Source organism: Tachypleus tridentatus, chromosome 10 (assembly GCF_004210375.1).
Source record: "Tachypleus tridentatus isolate NWPU-2018 chromosome 10, ASM421037v1, whole genome shotgun sequence".
Classification (NCBI taxonomy): domain Eukaryota; kingdom Metazoa; phylum Arthropoda; class Merostomata; order Xiphosura; family Limulidae; genus Tachypleus; species Tachypleus tridentatus.
This window is the reverse complement of record NC_134834.1, coordinates 23,732,337-23,753,020: the sequence shown is the minus strand read 5'-3', so window position 1 is coordinate 23,753,020 and position 20,684 is coordinate 23,732,337. Positions and strand designations below refer to the sequence as shown.

The following is a 20,684-nucleotide window of genomic DNA, read 5'->3' as shown; positions in this document are numbered from 1 at the left end:
AGTCCGCTTGATAACGTGAGATTCGACCACGATATCGATTATGAAATAATATTAAATATCTCACTAACCTAATGGTTTAGTGAGACTGGCACAAAATGAAACAAAAAATGCATAATGTTCACCCGAAACAAACACTATGTGTGACCAAGGCCGGATTAAGGATTTTCTTGGCCCTAGGCTTTTCAGCTAAAACAGGCCTTCTCGAGATAGAACCTCTAAGTGCAATACATTTATAATCATAGCTTGAGGCCTCCTAATTAGTGTGAGATCCTGGTATTCAGCCAGATAAGCCCATGCCTTAATCCAGGGTTTTGTGTAACCTTATTATAATACGACAGAATGCTTGTTTTTACTGAACACTCACAGTGGTTTTCTCTTCAAGATCCTGCTATAAGCTGTTTGAATGCATTATTCTCGACTATCTTAACACAATAATAAAAGTTTTGTGAATTTCAGATAGTTCTTTACTTCAAGATTATACATAGTACAGACGCGTAGATTGGACGAATGAATTATACGATCAGGACTGATGAAAAACAGTGAAGGTTTCGTTATTGTCGAACACTTTCTTTTCATATATTTTGACTTGAATAAAGACTGTTCCATTTAACTATATGTTTTGTCCCGTCTCCTTCATTTTTTCAAACTTTATTAAAAGTTAGAGAATTCAGAGTCGCTTCACGATACATCTTCCGTTGGACCTCCTGTAATTCCTGTGAAGGATATTTGGTTACTATTAGGGGAAATCACTACACTTAAGAATTTCACAAAGTTCATGACCATCGAATACTTAGGTTTAAAGCTCCTTTTCACGTAGTTATTGATATTCTGTTTGATGATCATGGTTACGGAACATTGCTTTGCGTCATAATTTCCACAACATAAAACTTTTACACAACACACTGATATTAATGTTGCTCCACCCACTACCCCACGACTTAAGTGCTTCCCAAAGTCCATAAGTTATAGATGTATGATCACTTTCGAAAGCTGGTTTGTAGAAATCATAGGATATACCTGAGAACGAAATAACCTGAGTTCTCGTTTATGCCTGCATCTTATGAAGAAACTGACATGTCAATTTGCAGTTATGATTAAATATTGTCTTAATGGAATCATGCATTATTTGAATCTAATCAATGGATAAACGATATTTTATTGTGTTATAGTTGTAGTATGTATGCATACCATACCTTTTTAACTTTATTTTTTAATATAATTTTTCAGACGTTTTGTCTACTTTAGGTATGCGTAGTTTACCCATAAACATGGTAAAAAAAACTTGTTAAGTGTATTTTATTCTAACTACTTTTGTTCTATGTCTCCCCTTGGAGAAAACATCTGGTCTGAAAAACTTGGCTAATAATACTGCTTTTTATGTAGGAAGATCGACAACAGTGTCTTCCAATGGTAAGTCCGGGAATATCTCGATGTTACAGTTTTCCTAATGTTCAAAGGGGAATGGCCAGATACATTATTAAAGCTTGTCACTTTCGGATAAGCTTGACACTACCGTTTCACTAAGTAATTTGAGTTTTAGTTATTTTTGAAAATCATCTTTAGTAAATCGGCGACTATGTCAATACCTTTTGATATAGTGTAACCAGTTTAATCTATCCATTTCTCCAGTAAACATAACTATCTGTTCTTCAAAGGTGCTATATACACACTGTTGCTTTGTGTTATCCAGTCTAATATTTCTTCGCTCAGTTTCAGTTATTTTATGGTGGAACTCAATATTTATTCGTTCGAAACATATCTTGCTGAACCTCTCTTTACAAAAAGGGCTTACCTGATCTATTTTTTCGAGAAGTCGGTTTAAACTGAAAATACCATATTGTTGCATCAGCACGTTATGTTAAAACCATGAACTCTGTAGAGTTCACTTTGCTATTTTTCTCGAGCCTTGGAACACTTAATTAATTGCAATCTAAAACCACCTTAAATCTCCTGGAAAAGCTGCATGGATTTTCGATTTTTAGACACTAACTAAGCAAACCTTTCGTCTAGTTTGAAGATATACTTCGTTTATCACGTGTCATTTACCATTCATATAGCTTTCAAAATTTGGTTTTCCGTTTGTCCGTGTGAAAACTTTACAAATTAGGTTCTAGTGCTGGGTTTATACATCTAAATCCATATGAATTAATGAATTATTGTGTTAACATTTCTTAGACCAGATGAAATAAACCACTATACTCTCGGATTTAATACTTTCATTGACAACTTTTTAAGTTCATTTACTACTTTATATGTGTGATCGGTGGTCGGTCGGGAGTATTTTAGCTTGCTTTGAATAATTCTTTCCTTTCTTCATACCGATACAGTTTGACATTACAGGCATCCCTTTTGTCCACACACTAAACTTTCGTTCTCTGTTTTCTGTAACGGGATTAGAACCAGTAATTCGCATACAGTGAGTCGAGCGTCCTAAACACCTCACCATGCTAGGCCTATTTCGAAAGGAGCATACTACATGTTTCAACAAAGCATTGGTTTGACCAATATATATATGTAAAACGTCTCGTTTGGGTTGAGAAAATTTTTTACGTAGAGGAGCGAACAACGTTTGGACCTTCTTCGGTCATCGTGCTTTGACCAATCTTTTGCGAAAACAGGTTTGTTTCTCCCAAAATAAATTACTTCATTATGCTAATAAATCGTTGTATTTAAATTTACTTTTATATTAACATAATTTGCTTCCTTATTATAATATTTTGTTGTTGAAAGATATCAGTAATACTATTATTAAAAGTAATTTTTGCTAATATTTGAATCGTTGGTCAGAGGGCGGAAATATAACAGCCAATATGAATAACGAAAAAAAAAAATGCGCGTGTTGTTAGAATTTGGGTGAGTGTTTATTTTTTATAATTTGAAGTTTGAAATCTCACTGTTAGTTAATGTCTACACGTTCTGAACAAACAGTTTTTAACAATTTACTTTTGTTATTTATAGAAATTCAACGACTTTTACTTTTTTCTTTATCTAGCTACCTCTTGCATGTTTTAATAAGATTCATCGCCTATCATTGTGAAGTCGAATGACATGGTCTCTTATGATGCAAATTGGTTACGTCGATAAACTACACTTTACAAATAATTTCATTATATTTATTAAAAACAATCTGTACAAGATATATAGGAAGCTACCATATGTTAGGTAAATATTAAATATATATATATATATATATATACGTGTGTGTGTGTGTATGTGTTTTTATTGAATTTTGTTGAAAGGTATTCAATATATTATATATATACACACACTGCTGGCTAAAATCTTAAGGCCAATGAACATAAAGAAAAAATATGCAGTTTGCGTTGTTAGACTCAATCACTTATTTCAGTAGAGCTTCGAAAGATGAAAATAAGAAAAGGGAAAATAAAAATAAACTTTTTTAGCATTTAATAGGGAAAATGTGAACACTATGAAATTTGCCTAAATACTAGCTGGTCAGAAGTTCAAGATCATACTGAAACGAAGCGTTAATCGGTAAACACGTAACGAAATTTAGTAATTTGTGTCAACATCTTCCACTGACATCTATGTTACATTGGGTAAAAACATGGCAAAGGCCAAAAAGTTGACAGAGTTTGAACGTGGCAGACTTGTCGAGCTGCAAAAGCAAAATCTCTCTCAATATGCCATTGTTGGTGAGATTGGGCATAGTAAAACTACTGTTGCAAATTTCTTAAAAGACCTTGAGGGATATGGAACAAGAATTTCAAGTGGTTGCCCCAAGAAAATGTCACTGGTGTTGAGCAGGAGGATTTGATGGGTTGTTCAGCAAGACACCAGCCAATCGTTGAACCAGATTAAGGCCCTTACAGATGCAGAATGCAGCTCAAGAACAATAAGATGGCCTCTATGAGAGAAAGGCTTTAAAAACCTTAAATGTCTTCAAAGGCCATGCTTCCTTCCACACCACGAAACAGCTTGGTTGAACTTTGCTGAGAAGCGCCAAACATGGGACGTAGAAAAGTGGAAGAAGGTTTTGTTCTCTGATGAGAAAAAACTTAACCTGGATGGTCCAGATGGCTTCCAACGTTACTGGCACGATAAAGATATCCCACTGGAGACATTTTTTACACGAAACAGTGGAGGAGGCTCCATCATGATCTGGGGTGCTTTCTCCTTCCATGGAACAATAAAGCTTCAGGTAATACAGGGGCGTCAAACAGCAGTTGGCTACATTGGCATGTTGGAGAGAGCATCTTTATTGACTGAAGGCCCTCACTTGTGTGAAAATGACTGGATCTTTCAGTAGGACAATGCTGCAATCCACAGTGCCTGCAGGACAAAGGACTTTTTGATGGTGAATAATGTGATTCCTTTGGACCATCCAGCGTGTTCGTCTGAACTGAACCCCATTGAAAATGTTTAGGGATGGATGGCAAGGGAAGTCTATAGAAATGAACGCTAATTCCAAACTGTGCATGATCTTCGTTAAGCCATTTTCACCACTTGGAATACCATTACAGCCAGCCTTCTGCAAATGCTTATATCGACCCTGCCAAAGTGAATGTCTGCAGTTATTCGCAATGACAGCCATGCTACTCACAACTGAGACCTCTTGTTGGGTATTTCCTTCCCTGTTTAGGACTTTATTTCTGTATGGTCTTAAACTTTTGACCAGCTAGTATTTAGGCTAATTTTATAGTGTTCACATTTTCCCCATTAAATGTTAAAAAAGGATTTTATTTTTATTTTCCCTTTTCTTATTTTCATCATTCGAAGCTGTACTCAAATAAGTGATTGAGTCTAACAACACAAAATGCACATATTTTCTTTATGTTCATTGGCCTTAAGATTTTGTTACTGCTAGCCATCCTTAATTTTGAAATGATGGGTTAGAGGTTAAACAGAGAGCTAATATAATCCACATTTAACTGTTGTTTACCATTATATTATAGTCTTTCCCATAGTTATAAGTTGGTATAAAAGATGCGTTTTGTGCCTTTGACCTGCAGGTTCTGAGTCATAATACAAATGCATTATCTTTCAGGTGCGATGATAAAGGTAATTTGCAAGATATCCCACTAACTAATTGACCTAGTTTGTTCAGACCTAGAGTGATGTATGTGTCATTCCTAATACACAAAAGTTTACTGTCATTTGCAAATTGTACTAACTTTCAAATCATTTCCTTATAAGTATTATTTCTGTAAATAAGAAATAGCTTATGCTCAAACATTGAGCCCTAAAGTACTCCACAAGGGTCCAGTTTGATTAGATTCCATCTCAATTGATAACAAACTTTGTTGGTTTTTTTTTATACTACCACCCTACTTATGAATTTGATAATCTTAACACATACCAATATTTTCTTAGCTAATCTTTTGTGTGGCACCTTAAAAGCTTTTAGGAAATTTAGGTACATCAGATAATAAGCAACATCCATAGAGAAAAAAAAAGATTAGAAAGTCATGGTTTCCCTTTAGCATATCCATATTGATTTTCTTTTATAATATCACATTTCAACAGACTAGTAACTTTCCAACCTAATAATGTAAGCCTAACTGATGTATAACTTACATGGCATCTCTCTTAATCCCCTTGAATTGCTTTTGTGAAAAAAACAAAACAAAATGCTTCATTATGTTAAATATCACAGAACTTCCCTAACTCCAATCTTTAAGAAACATGAGAAAAAAGTTATATAAAATTTAAGGAAGTAATTTATAAGGAAGGGTTGAGAAAAAGGGTATTTAGGTACAAGCTTTACACAAGCTAATAAACTTGTTGTTTTTAGTTGGTGGTAATCTCAAAGTTTTCACTTACAACTTGATAGTTTCTAAAAGAAAAGTTGAGTAAATTAAACATTATATAAAGAAGTCTGTTGGGACTGGTGGTGTTTCTTTGATATCCAATCTTCCATACATTAAAATAGTTTCATCATCCACTTAGCAAAACATTGTAAAGGTCTCTGCTGCAAGATGGACTTCTAAGAGTATCCAGTTTGGATTTAATTGATGGTCTTCTAAACAATGTGATCTTTATCATTAACAGTTCTGTACATCAAAGTTTTTACCTTTTTAACAGGTTCGCTGCCATAGAGCATTTACTGTTTCTAGTCTTGTTTACCAAATTGGGTTTTTAGTACATTTCTTTAACGTGATTGTTTCTGATGCATATATATGTGTATAAATATGCCTTCTGTGACATGACAAATCACAATAATGAAATAGTTACCTCATATGTGGCAAATTAAAATGATTTTTCTTTCTATGTTCCAAAAATGAGCAATCTTGTGGTGACTTTAGAGAGAGGAGTCCGTGTGAAGCAAAAGTGAACTAAATGATTGTGATTATATGCCAAAAAAAAAATTTCCTTTGAGAACCCTGCTTCTACAGGTTTTATTACTTAGAACCTAGTCCACCGACAGAAAAGAATGCAAGACCTTTCAAACCATGCTGAGTTTGCACAAGGAAAAATGTAAGAAAGGAAATATTATATGAATGTGCAGTTTGCACTGAAAAGCCATCTCTTTGTGTAGAAAAATTGGTTTAAATAATGTCGTATGCAATTATGTGATTTTACTGAGATTCTCTTTTGTTTCAATTATTTTGTGTAAGGTGATTTATGCTATTTTATGCCAAACACTGCTTTTTTTTGTTACAATAAATTCATATTTTAAGCCAGATTAGGAATTTCTTTTTCCTAAGTTAAACTAATAAATGAAAAATTAGTACACTTTTATTACAACTGTGCAATAAAACATGAAGGTACTGTATCTTGCATGGTCATTTTATATCATTATACAAGATACCTTGTACTATCTAAAGTGAAGAAGTGATGCCTGAGATCTTCAGCCTCAAATATAAATGTTAATCCTTGGCATTGAAAAGAAAATAAGATGCTTGACATTATTAAAAGAAGTTGCAATGAGTCTTCTCATATCTGGCAATGCCAACCTCTCAGTCAACTATAAGTTAACTCGTAATTGGCAGCAAATGTGTTAATATGCTTGGTCATTTCATCCTCTTACCGATTTCAACATAACTTCCCTGTTTTGTAGTATGGTAGAAAGTAATATGCTTTCATGATTTTACTTTCCTAGCATGGTAGATTGGTCAGTTCCTTTTGCTGCTGATTTCAGTTGTCTCCTAGCATGGTAGAAAGTCTTTGGTGGTATCCTAAAACCTTCTGCAATTATTAACTTCTTTAGCCAAACAAATTTTGTCTTTCAGTGATACTTTGTTCAGCTTTCATTTTAATATCATATTGTAATTTTTACAGCATATTATTGTTGACATACATCTAAAAATGTGGCTGTGCATTCATGTTACAAAGTGATTACTTCCTTTTGCTCAGGAACTCAAAAAATGCAAGTATTATTGTTATTACCATAATTGTTAGTTGACTAGCTTGAAAGTTTTTATTAGTTACTGGTTGCATTTATTACGTAAAATAAGGGTTTCCAGATAGTGTGATTAACAGAAGCCCGATTCATAAATACTTTATCACTTGTCTTCGTTGAGAGACACGGTATTCTGTTATGTGTGTACTAAAATACAATGCAGCAGTGAGATGGAAGTAAAAAGTGTATTTTAGGGTGTTATTAAGGTTTGTGAAAAAGAGAAAAATCATTCACAGATTTTTTAAGTTTATGAAAAATTAATGGAAAAAATAATAAAGTTCTGCACATTTGATTTGGAGAAGATTTTGATTTGAAAAAAACAGCTAAACTATAGAAATTTTACTGTACTATTTATGAAAATGTTACCTGCCCAGATGTATTTGAAAAAACCTTGTTTGGATTATTTAAGTGTTTCCATAAGATTGTTTCTTTCTAACCAAATAATGATACTGGGTAAAGCTAGGAAAAGGAAAATTAGTGGTCGTATGAAGTTGTTAAGAGCATTTATTATGCTGACCAATCTGAGAAAATTGACTCAGGTTGTAGTCTGATCTGTGATTGTGAAATTGACAGTAACTGTGAAACTGGTGTGTAATAACTGTACTCTTGAGAAGGTCTCACATATGCAAGTGGGGTTTCACTTGATTTGGCAAAAATAAGCCACTTCTCACAATTCAAAGTTGTCAGTGATAATCCTTAGGTAAACCTTATGCTTTGTTAAAATAAATATTAAAATTCACAGAGAACCTTTTAATTTTTTTAAATAGGAAGCACAAGTTTTGTAAATTGGAGACAAACTTTGCAAGACTTACTATAAAACTGTGATCATAATAACTTACTTAGGTGTTAAACTTAGGTGTTAAACTTAGGTGTTAAACTTAGGTGTTAAACTTACGTGTTAAACTTACGTGTTAAACTCATCAAAATTTTTTTTTTTCAAATTAGTGGTGGAGCAGAGCTTCTTTTTAACAATCAGAAGAAGTTTGATGTCACGTTGCCTAGCAACGACAAACCATGTGAGTATATATATCAGTGGACTCAGCAGATAGCCCGAGGTGGATGTGCTAAATGAAAACACACGCATGTGCAATTATATTTCACTTAAATTCTGTCGATTCTTTGTACTTAAACGTATTGAAGTCTTACACTTGATGTTTAAATATGTATTTATTTAAGATTTTGTAACTGATTCTGTATGAAAGAAACTTCTGAAAAGCTGTTCTTATTGGAGTGAGAAAAATATCCCTTCATCTTTGTATATACACACATTTAGTTTTGTATGAATCAAGTTTTAAACATTGGTAATATACACACATTTAGTTTTGTATGAATCAAGTTTTAAGCATTGGTAATATACACACATTTAGTTTTGTATGAATCAAGTTTTAAACATTGGTAATATACACACATTTAGTTTTGTATGAATCAAGTTTTAAACATTGGTAATAAATTAAGTTGTGACTAATTGCATGCTACACATATAAAAAAATGAACTTATCTATTAATAAAACAAGTATTAGGAGAACATTTTAAAGTCAAAAGAGAAAGCCACATAATGCAGAGATTTTATTTTCTGTGTAAAGTCGAGATGTTTAAGTCTGCTGTGAGATAATTAACTCTTTTGAAACGGGTCAAGGTTCTAAAGCTTTGCCATCATGTTTATTGACTTGCATTCAAATTTTATTGAACTACTATTTTATGAGCTTATGTCAATAAATTTGAATCAAATTGTAGATAATAATTCAAAGTTTCTTATTATATATGAGTTAAATTCTTGACTTAAAAGTAAATATTAAAAGAACATTTAAATATAAATGTTAGTGAGTCACGTGGAATGTTGAATGTAGTGCTGTTTAAAATTAGGTGTTTGTGATGTCAAATTACTAAGTCTGTAATTTCATACAAATTAGGAACTCAAATTACCAATACTGACAAGCTGGAATATAAAATAAGAACCTCACATGTTTTTATTTTGCTAAGATATGGCTTATGTACTGAATCAAACACAGCGGGCCCGTTCATTTCTTTCTATTTTTAGAAACGGTCTCATATATACTATTGTTATAGTGATGTGAATAACCAATCAACAGCTCAGTGGTTTTCCCTGCCATTTTATTCTTTGAAAAGGCTTTCAGGTTGTCTTTAGTCTGCTTGAAGCTTCATATTTTATAAAATCTAAAAATATCTTAGTTACTATACTTTGGTATGATGAAATTTAACACTCTTACGAAAAGACATTTCTAGTCCTGATTTCTCCAAGCCTGTTCCCCTGGCTGTGGTTTCGCTAGATAGTAGATAGGGACAGTGGGAATCTCGTTAATCCATTCATTAAAGGATTTAAATGGCAATTTCATTTAAATACAAAATTATTAGCCTAATATTAATAACCTTTCAAGTTGCTCTGGGGCCTATTAGGCCCCACTTTTCGTAGGAGTATTAAGCTATTTAGACTAAACATTTGTATTTTTGTGTTATGTGTCATTCTAACATAAAAAAAGCATAATTTATATTTATTTCCTAATTTTATATGATGGTTATGAGGCTAGACAAGTGACAGACTTCACATATTTATAGTATTTAAAATAACAAAATATAAAGTTTTACTGAAAACAAACATTTGAAGTGTATTTAGGATGGTTTAGAGATTACACAAATAATATGTGTTAATTTTTGGACAAAGAATAGTTTTTTTTAATCGTAACATGAAATCACTCTGCACTCAGACTAGTAACAAAACACTATTTTTACAAACAAATCTTTAGTAAAAATATTTCTTTAAAAAATCTCATTGTTTTTGTGAACAAAATACGTGTAACCTTTACGAAAAGTCTGCCAGATTTTGTGGCAATATACATATTGTATCAAAAGTTATATTTCAAATATTTAATGTGTATAAATGTGTAGACAAACTCATGCACATTAAACCAAGCCCATTGTGAAAGGGTTAACTGGATCATGTGACATGTCCATTTCCATCCCTGTCTTATGTGGCTCCTCATTTCTGGTTCATTAGCCAGCCCTACATAGCCTTTTTATTTTGTGACAAGTATTTTTCCCAATACTTGTTTTTTACATTTGTTTTTATAAGATGGAATATATAGATTACTAAGTTATAGAGTGTAATGTAAAGCTGTATGAATTTTGCATATAATAATAATAATAATAATAATAATAATAATAATAAATATGTAGGTGGTCAAAGACCCTAAAGACTGTTTTGTTCTACCAGATGATAAGATTATAGTTACTACTAGAACTAAATAGGTGCTAGGCCTGTGGAAGAAAGGTGAACAAAAATAAGAAGTGTTGGTTTTAGCTATTTGCCAATTGTTGACTTTGGAATGCTCTGGATGGTGGGAATGTGGTATAGACATCAAAGATAGGGCAACTGTGCCAAGTATCACTTCATATCTAGCTTCTGATGACCTGTATGTCTATTGATTTTTATTTTATTTTTCCTCCGTACCTCATATAGGGTTTGGTTCTATAAAGACACGGATTGTATGGTGTAGAAAGCATGGACTATTCTACATGTTACAGTCATCTTATGTTCATTCATTGTTGGGAATGAATTTCTGTTTCAGCCTGTACTTTAACTTTTTAGAGGAATGTCATCTTTCTATAATGTTGCTTGAACTAGAATCATAATTTTTTTTCTTTATAAATTTTACATGTAATAATGATAATAATAATAAAATAGGTAGCCAGAGATTGAAGACTATTTTGCACTGTCAAGTGATGATAAAGTTATTGTTACTGCTAGACCTATGTAGGTGCTAGGCCTACTGAAGAAAGGTGATAATGAATGAAAATAAGATATCTTAGTTTTGGCTATTTTCTGGTTTTTGAATTTGGGATGCTCTGGATAGCTGAAAAGAGGCATATACACTAGAGACAATGGTAGGCAGTTTTTCGTATCTAGCTTCTGATTACCTGTAGGAAAGGAAATCTGGATGGCTTTTGTATCACGATAATATAGGTGTCCACGCAATCCCTACACAGAGAATCCTAGTACATTTTCTGATATTAGCAACCTTTATTTTATTAATATTGTATTGAAGTATGAGGTGATATTTGTTTTTAATTTTAAACTGCCTTTTAATTTTTTATGCTTAAAATTTATTTATTTTTTGTATCAGTCAGCTTTAGTATTGGTAATATGTAATATTGTATAAAGTCATTCCAAGTGAAAATGTTAAATGTGTAATTGTATGCAAATAAGATAAAGTTCCATCAAGGTAAAGCACCCAACTACTTATCTAAGTCAGCATACTAGTTCCTTCATAGAATGGGAAATTACCTTATACCATTATCAAACATGGCTGCCACTTCTTAGGATTCTAACTTGGTGAGACTATTAAAAAAGTAAAATTTGAGTGCACAGTAAAATGTTAGTTACCTTGGAGGTGGAGGGATGCTCTTCACAATATTTTGTTGTTGAATGTGCAAAATAGTGCATTTCCTAGATCTATCTGATACTGAATCTGACTTGGAACCAACCAGTCAACCAACTGTAATGGATCATAGAAAACTACTGGTTCAAAACAATACACTATGGGCCCTTGGAAGCTTCCATTTACATTCAGTTGATGGACTTTGAAAAACATGCAAAAATAGTTAGGGCAATGCTGGCCTCAGTTTACATGGGCATCTCCCTTCTGTCCCTATCACATAAAATACCATCTTTAGTAGAAGGAGAGATAATATGGCCTGGGAACTCATCCTTACGTTGTTTCTGTAGTTTGTGAACATCCATCTGAACAATCACTTGACATATTTAACAAAAACAAACTATTAAATGTGTTATTGGTTATATTAATTTGCTCAAGTCCATTTGTTACTGAAGTTAATAATTACATTACTATAATTTGTTACTGAAGTTAATAATTACATTACTATAATTTGTTACTGAAGTTAATAATTACATTACTATAATTTGTTACTGAAGTTAATAATTATATTACTATAATTTGTTACTGAAGTTAATAATTACATTACTATAATTTGTTACTGAAGTTAATAATTATATTACTATAATTTGTTACTGAAGTTAATAATTATATTACTATAATATGAATTTATACGAGTACTTATTCCAAAGTTACTTTCATTAAATTCTATGGTAGTAAATATGGTTTCACTATTTACATGCAAAAAATGTTTTTACTTTAAAGGGACAATACAAAATCTTTTGAAGTGGATAAAAGACAATTTATTGAAAGAACGACCAGAATTTTTTATTCAAGGAGATTCTGTGTAAGTATAGAATAGGCTGAATATAAAATGATTGACAGAAAAAATTAATGTTTAGCCAGTGTTATTCCCTACAGTTTTCATGGCTTGTCCTCTCCATGCGTAAATTATGTGGATTTAAATGTTTTTATCAATTTATTAAATTCAATTGTAAGTTTAGGGTAACAGTGATGTGACAAGCAGGAAGAAAATCTTGAGACATTTTGTCTAAATCATTACTGTCTGAGCATTTATTTTGTATCTGATTCAGTGAAATTCCTATATCATCTTTAGTGTAGGAGTTCTCAGTTTCTTGCTACAGAACACTCATGTAAATACAGTTCAGCAGAACATAACAACTGTTGTAAGAAAAAAAATATGTAGTGCATTAATACAGTTCTACACCTACAGTGTATTATCATGTTATAATATACATTTAGAATAGTCACTAAACATGCCAAATATTAAAAAGAGCTGGTAGGAGTGGATTGTGAGGATTTGTGGTTTATGTTCCTTTGCCTCAAAATGTACTCTGTACTCTAAGGTTGTGGATATGCTATAATGGTTACAGTCAAATTTCACTGTTCAGCCAGACAAGAGTAGTGTAAGAGTAGGCAGTGGGTGTTGTTGACTTCCTGCTAGACTCTCAATTTAAAATTAGGGACAACTGTGTAGCTTCACATGAAAATTTGAAATGAACTAAAAAGGAAATTCCCTGTGACATATCAAGACAGGAAAGACCTTGAGAAGATGAAACAAATCTTACTGATTATATTAGTATCAAGACAGGAAAGACATTGAGAAGATGAAACAAATCTCACTGATTATATTAGTATCAAGACAGGAAAGACATTGAGAAGATGAAACAAATCTCACTGATTATATTAGTATTGAGAAGATGAAACAAATCTCACTGATTATATTAGTATTATCAAGACAGGAAAGACACTGAGAAGATGAAACAAATCTCACTGATTATATTAGTATCAAGACAGGAAAGACACTGAGAAGATGAAACAAATCTCACTGATTATATTAGTATCAAGACAGGAAAGACATTGAGAAGATGAAACAAATCTTACTGATTATATTAGTATCAAGACAGGAAAAACAAAAAGTAAATATGGGTTGAATCTTCTTACCCCTTTCTTCTGTCTTCTGACCTTTGAACTTTCCACAACTCTACAGTGACCAAAAGTCTGGGAATGCATCCTCTTGAGAGTGCTGGTTGCTTTACTCATTTTATTATTCTAAGCAAGACTTTTTCTATTTCACTTGTTTAAAAAATATCCCAGAAGAAATGGTTTAGGCTGCACAGAACTTTGACCATTTTTGAGTTTTTTTTATATTTGGATAAATTGCTTTTGAATTTTTTTTTGTCTTTGTTCTTTGCTTTACTCATTTGTCCTGGATACAACAGAAGTCTGGCTTAACTTTTTTAAACTGTCTTCATTCCAACCATAAATCCTTGTTCTCATTTTCGTAATTTTTTTTTAAGCCATGAGACTACTACTTTTTTAACTAGTGTAGTGAATGTTATTTGAAAAATATTATTTAAAGTATTAAAATTATTTCTAAGCATGAAAATAATTAAATAATCATGATTTTCAGTGCAGAATTATATTTAAAGTTACAAACATGTTTGAAGTTTGCTTAATTTTCAACATAGTGTCTAAATTTGAGGAATAATTAGTATCTGGGACAATTAATTAAAACTCACATTAAGATGCAAAAATCCCATTTTGATGTCTATCAATTATTTTAAGAGTTTTCTATCATAATATGATATGTGACATGCAGGCACGTTGTATGTTTTTCCACCTGCTTCTATTAATATTAGAATTTTAAAACCTTCTATGCAGTTTTGACATAAACACATGGTCCACAAAACCAATGAAGCTTTGTTCTAGTTGCTTTGTAGCAGGGAATGTTGCAGTAATGTCACACAACCATGTTAAACAGGTCAATGATTGCAGTATCTTTTACTGGCTAAGTGGATAGTGTCTGTATGTTACAGCTGAGGATTGGTTCAAGAGAAACATCGTTTAATGGTGATGCTGTCATACAAGAATGAATGGGAGGTTTCTTGAACTAGTGGAGCCTTTATTCTCTCTCATGTCTGCTGTGTATTACTGTTCTTGATGATAAAAAGTGTACTTAAAATAAAGACAATGATGTCGTTATAATGAATACATTAAAAAAATAAACATGAATCCAACAAAAACCAATTAAACAAAATGCTTCTACAAATGAAGAACCAACACAATCTCAGAAAACCTTTACTCTTACCTATGAAAGACTGACTCATGCACACCATAACTATACAGCACCCTCAAACCTCACAAACCCAATTGTCCAGTATGACCTATAATGTCGACCTATGAATCATTTAACTACAGCCTCAGGAAATATACAGTGTGGACATTTTCTAAATATGTAACATCAGCCAGCTCCTTTTTTAAAAAGTCTTTTAACTTTAAATCTATTCTTAATCAACTAAATCATAAAGCCTTAATGGCCAGTTTTGATGTAATCTCCTTCCTCACAGAAGTCCCAACAACTGAAGCCTGCAAGATAGCTTTAGAACTTTATATCCAAGACCCAAACCCATTGATACACATACTCAGTAACCAGTTAGTAAACCTTACAGAATCCACTACTACCAAAACTAATTTTATGTTCAGTAACCAAAACTACCTACAGATAAATGGCTTAAGTATTGTGAATCCCATGTCACAAGTTCTAGCCAACATTGTTGTGACAGTATGACAGACTGAATCTTAAATGATCAGTTCAGCCTTACACCCACCACTGTACTGGTTCAGATATGTTGACTATACAATTGCTGGATTCACATCTACAGAACACACACTTAGTTTTTTCAAGCACGTTAGCTTTATACACACCAACATTAAGTTCACCTGTGAACAGGAGAAAACTGACCAAATAGCATTTCTTAACCTCAATATCAAAAGAACTGGTACACAATACAAAACAGAAATCCATGGAATCACCCATACTGGATTATACATTCCCTGACATGAAACAAAACAAAAACTCAAGATATTAAGAAAACAAACAAAGCCACAAAATTAATAATGAAATCACAAAATTAAACAACACTTCCTTTACATCAGCAAATTTCCTCCAAAAACCATTGCACACACCTCGACCAACAACAAACAAAAAATAATAAATCCCAAGATACAACAAACTACAAAACCTTACACTGCTGCATACCATCTGTTCCTGATGTCAGTGAAAAAATAACAAACATTTGGAAAAAACTCGTAACAAAACACAACATTTCAGTAAACACCAAATTTATTCAAAAACCAAGTAGAAAAACAAGTCCATGCTATGAAAAACTACACCAACAAACACAAAACCAACATTATAAAATGCAATGCAACAACTACCACGACTTCTGTAGTTGAGAAACAAGCAGGAAAATTGAAACTAGATTCAAATACGGCAAAAAACACAACACCTTCACAAATTTTTGAAGCCTGCAAATTAAATAAACACAATATAACCATAGAGAACACCCAGATATTAAGTAGGGAAACAAATATAAAAATGCAAAATCAAAGAAGCTCTACTTATACAACAACTAAAACCAAAATTAAACCAATATAAAGAAACACCTTTATACCTAAGCTAATTATTAACCTAACATACAACTGGAACTCCCCCTACAATCCAGTACCCGTTTATACTCTCGTCCCTAAGATGTGTGCCTGGCAATGGTAAGTTGCAAACTCTCTGTTAATCTGAAGATGATCTAGGGAGGTCAAAACATTGCTCTCTGCTTTATTAGTAGAAGTGTTAATACCCATACCAGCTGTTCTGAGATACACTGTGTTAGTTCAACAGAGATTCATTTTGAAAGATGGAAAGTTGAAGTTCTTTCGATATGCTCATTGTTTAAAACTTAGTCGCATTTGGAAATACAGATCACTACACAAATTCCTTGTTCATTTGTCATTAGTAACTAGACCTATCTGATACTTGCAAAGAAGGCTCGGCATGTCCAGGTGGTTGGGACAGTCGACTTTTAATCTGAGGGTTGCAGGTTCAAATCCCCATCACACCAAACATGCTCACCTTTTCAGCTGTGGGGGCTTTGTGAGGTGATGGTCAATCTCACTATTTATTGATAAAAGAGTAGCCCAAGAGCTGGTGATGGGTGGTGATGACTATCTGCTTTCTCTCTAGTCTTACACTGCTAAATTAAAGATGGCTAGTGAAAATAGCCCTCAAGTAGCTTTGCACAAAATTCAAACCAAACCAAACTTGCAAAGAAGTCAGTTTATTCATGAATGTCACATATATAAACCTCAAAAATATGCATGATACATGCAACAGAATAATTAGTTTGCAAAAAAATAAATATTCATACAGAAATTTATACAAACCATGACTTTGAACAGAACAGTTAACTTGCTAAATAACAAGTCAAACAAATCAGAAATAATAGAGTGAATAACAAAATGTTTCTGTACCACTTTAAAGGTTATCTATTGTTAGAATCAGTCAAGAGGACAAATGTGACTTTGTGTTGATTCATCATCTATTTACCATCCTGTATATCTTCTGTTTACCATTCTTTGAAGTGGAATAGTGCAAAACTGTTGTATTCATGTTCTAACAGTAATAGTAGGGTTAATATTTAAGAAATGTTTAAGTAATGTTTTTCAGTTTTTTTTCATTGTCACACATTATCGTTGTTATTTTAAATCAAGTAATCACTAGCCTAAGTTTTGAAAATATTTCATTAGGAGACCTGGTATCTTGGTACTTGTAAATGATGCAGATTGGGAACTATTGGTAAGACTTATTTTGTTTATTGTAAATGTTTTCTTCTAATAAAACTTGCACTGTATAATTACTAATTATCTGTTATTAATCTTGTCTGATATTGTTGATAGAGTCTGAGAAACTTTGACAAAGCTGTAAATAATAATAACAAAATGTAAGCTAAAGTCATCATTTGACACTCAGGAAACAGAAAATGTTATTTTTGCCACATGTTCTAGGCTTTTTATTTTAATTTTTTCCAAAATTCTGAGAAACAAAATTTTATTCTAGTTTACATACCATTGATTAAAATCTTAACTAAAACTAAGATGTACTTAGTATAATGGTGAAAATGAAAATTTATAAAACTGAATATGGTTGTGTATGTATTGGTCAAAATAGAATAACTTTAAAATTGAGAATAATTGAACATAAGAGAAATGTTAAAAATGAAATTGATGGCTGTGTACCATCAGCTGATTATGCAAGTGGTGCATGTCATGTTATTTAGTGTTATTTCAGCTCCGTCAAATTATACAACTGTTAGAAATCTTGGAGAATCTGTAGAAGTAATGGAACATTAAAAGTACAGATGATGTGGCTTCTCCAAATTCAGTATGTCAACTAATGACCGTTACCTGTCATTGTGTATATGTATATATATAAATTTGCACAGACTTTTACACACATCAGGATGACGTTATTAGCTGTTAAAACATGTAGATTATATGTCTATTTTAATGCTGTTGTTCTGTCTTAAACATTTTTAATTGTGTACTTATAAACGTTGATCGTTTGTGTATTTCAATTATGGTCACACAAGAACCTTGAATTTTTAACTTTTTGATATTACAAATTAGTGTTTCAAATAAATTACAAGAAAGTATAAACATGTTGGAAACATTTCAAAAATGATGCAGAAGAAGTTGGGTTAGAATAAACCTTGTCTTTGTTGTCTGTTTGGCCTCTGAAACATTTCAAAAATGATGCAGAAGAAGTTGGGTTAGAATAAACCTTGTCTTTGTTGTCTGTTTGGCCTCTGAAACATTTCAAAAATGATGCAGAAGAAGTTGGGTTAGACCCTTGTCTTTGTTGTCTGTTTGACCTCTGAAACATTTAAAAAATGATGCAGTAGAAGTTGGGCTAGAATAAACCTTCTCTTTGTTGTCTGTTTGGCATCTGGAACATTTCAAAAATGATGCAGAAGAAGTTGGGCTAGAATAAACCTTCTCTTTGTTGTCTGTTTGGCGTCTGGAACATTTAAAAAATGATGCAGAAGAAGTTGGATTAGAATAAACCTTCTCTTTGTTGTCTGTTTGGCCTCTGGAACATTTCAAAAATGATGCAGAAGAAGTTGGGTTAGAATAACCCTTGTCTTTGTTGTCTGTTTGACCTCTGAAACATTTCAAAAATGATGCAGAAGAAGTTGGGTTAGAATAACCCTTGTCTTTGTTGTCTGTTTGGCCTCTGAAACATTTCAAAAATGATGCAGAAGAAGTTGGGTTAGACCCTTGTCTTTGTTGTCTGTTTGACCTCTGAAACATTTAAAAAATGATGCAGAAGAAGTTGGGCTAGAATAAACCTTCTCTTTGTTGTCTGTTTGGCATCTGGAACATTTCAAAAATGATGCAGAAGAAGTTGGGCTAGAATAAACCTTCTCTTTGTTGTCTGTTTGGCGTCTGGAACATTTAAAAAATGATGCAGAAGAAGTTGGATTAGAATAAACCTTCTCTTTGTTGTCTGTTTGGCCTCTGAAACATTTCAAAAATAATGTAGATGAAGTTGGGTTAGAATAAACCTTCTCTTTGTTGTCTGTTTGGCCTCTGGAACATTTCAAAAATGATGCAGAAGAAGTTGGGTTAGAATAACCCTTGTCTTTGTTGTCTGTTTGACCTCTGAAACATTTCAAAAATGATGCAGAAGAAGTTGGATTAGAATAACCCTTTTCTTTGTTGTCTGTTTGGCCTCTGAAACATTTCAAAAATGATGCAGAAGAAGTTGGGTTGGAATAAACCTTCTCTTTGTTGTCTGTTTGGCCTCTGGAACATTTCAAAAATGATGCAGAAGAAGTTGGGTTAGAATAACCCTTTTCATTGTTGTCTGTTTGGCCTCTGAAACATTTGTTTGCTTTCTTTAGATTTCCATGTGATTCTGGTTCAGGGACGTCATTGAGAAAGTCAAGAAAAGCAACATTTACATTTTTCTAGACACATAATCTGTGTTTTCATTATATGTTTTAACTTAGAACATTAATCAATGAACTATTACTAATTCCATAAGACTTGTGCTGAAAACTGTGTTAGTGCTGTGTTTTCAAATGAATAATAATGTTTATATATTTTTTTTTTTATAGGGTGCATTAGAATATGAAGTGCAGTCAAATGATAGAATAATGTTTATTTCAACTTTACATGGAGGATAAAGAATACTGATATTCTATACTTGTGAAAGTATATCCATTAGGGTTAGCAAATATAAATAAATAAATATATGTATGTATGTATGTGTGTGTTTGCTGTTTCTAGAGTAACAAGGTTTGTATCTAAAGTATAACATTTAGTGATTTGAGTGAAAAACTAAGGGGTGGAGACATTCTTACCAAGAAATTGAGTCTTTTGATATATCCTATTTAAAACCCGAATTGTTCAAGTTATGGGGAAGAATGAATGTCAACCACTTTTGCTGATTGTGTTTTGACTTTTTTTTTAATCTTGTCTAATTTACATAAGCTGTATTAAAATAACACCATAGTACCATGTGATTAGTGTGTTATGAATTATAATTTATCTAGGATGTCTCCAATTTCAAATAGCTGGAAATTTGAACTCACAAGTTAATTGAATGGTAGTATATATCAAATTTGTTATATTTGCCAAAATTGATACATTGTTTTCTTTCTTAACACAAATATATTTTAATGTACAAACAACAATACAATTTATAATAAGCTAATACAAATAATGATTTATATACATCTGTTTTACAAACTAATAAACAATACTGAGTCTTCTGTCTGGTCTAGAACTGTATCTTGTATGTTTAAAATATAATACCATTTTGGGTCAAACGAGAGTTTCCAAATAACCCATTAATCCTAAGAATTTGAAGTTCAAGATGAATTAGAAGGAAGCTCTTACAATAGTTCCGACATCCTTGAAGATGAGAGATACACTTAAAATAAAAATGTATCTCAGAATGTTGCTATGGGTGTTAAGACTTATTGATAAGCAGAGATCAATGTTTCGACCTTCATAGGTCATCTTCAGGTCAATATCATCCTCTGACATCA

At 32.3% G+C, this 20,684-nt stretch overlaps 1 protein-coding gene across 8 annotated transcripts; it reads left to right on the top strand.

The window, feature by feature from the left end:
• Nucleotides 1-2,773: 2,773 nt before the first annotated feature.
• On the top strand, nt 2,774-20,405 carry Urm1 (Ubiquitin-related modifier 1). 8 transcript variants are annotated; one of them, XM_076460314.1, is made up of 5 exons: nt 2,774-2,853; nt 8,309-8,379; nt 12,538-12,619; nt 17,377-17,425; nt 19,749-20,405. In XM_076460314.1, exons 1-5 carry the CDS (start codon nt 2,831-2,833, stop codon nt 19,815-19,817), a joined length of 294 nt encoding a protein of 97 aa, XP_076316429.1. In that variant the 5' UTR covers nt 2,774-2,830; the 3' UTR covers nt 19,818-20,405. The 8 variants fall into 8 exon arrangements, with proteins under 8 accessions (XP_076316429.1, XP_076316426.1, XP_076316428.1 ...); XM_076460308.1 differs by lacking the exon at nt 2,774-2,853 and adding an exon at nt 3,004-3,162; XM_076460311.1 differs by lacking the exons at nt 17,377-17,425; nt 19,749-20,405 and adding an exon at nt 14,458-14,767 and having other exon boundaries at nt 2,782-2,853.
• The last annotated feature ends 279 nt before the right edge of the window (nt 20,406-20,684 follow it).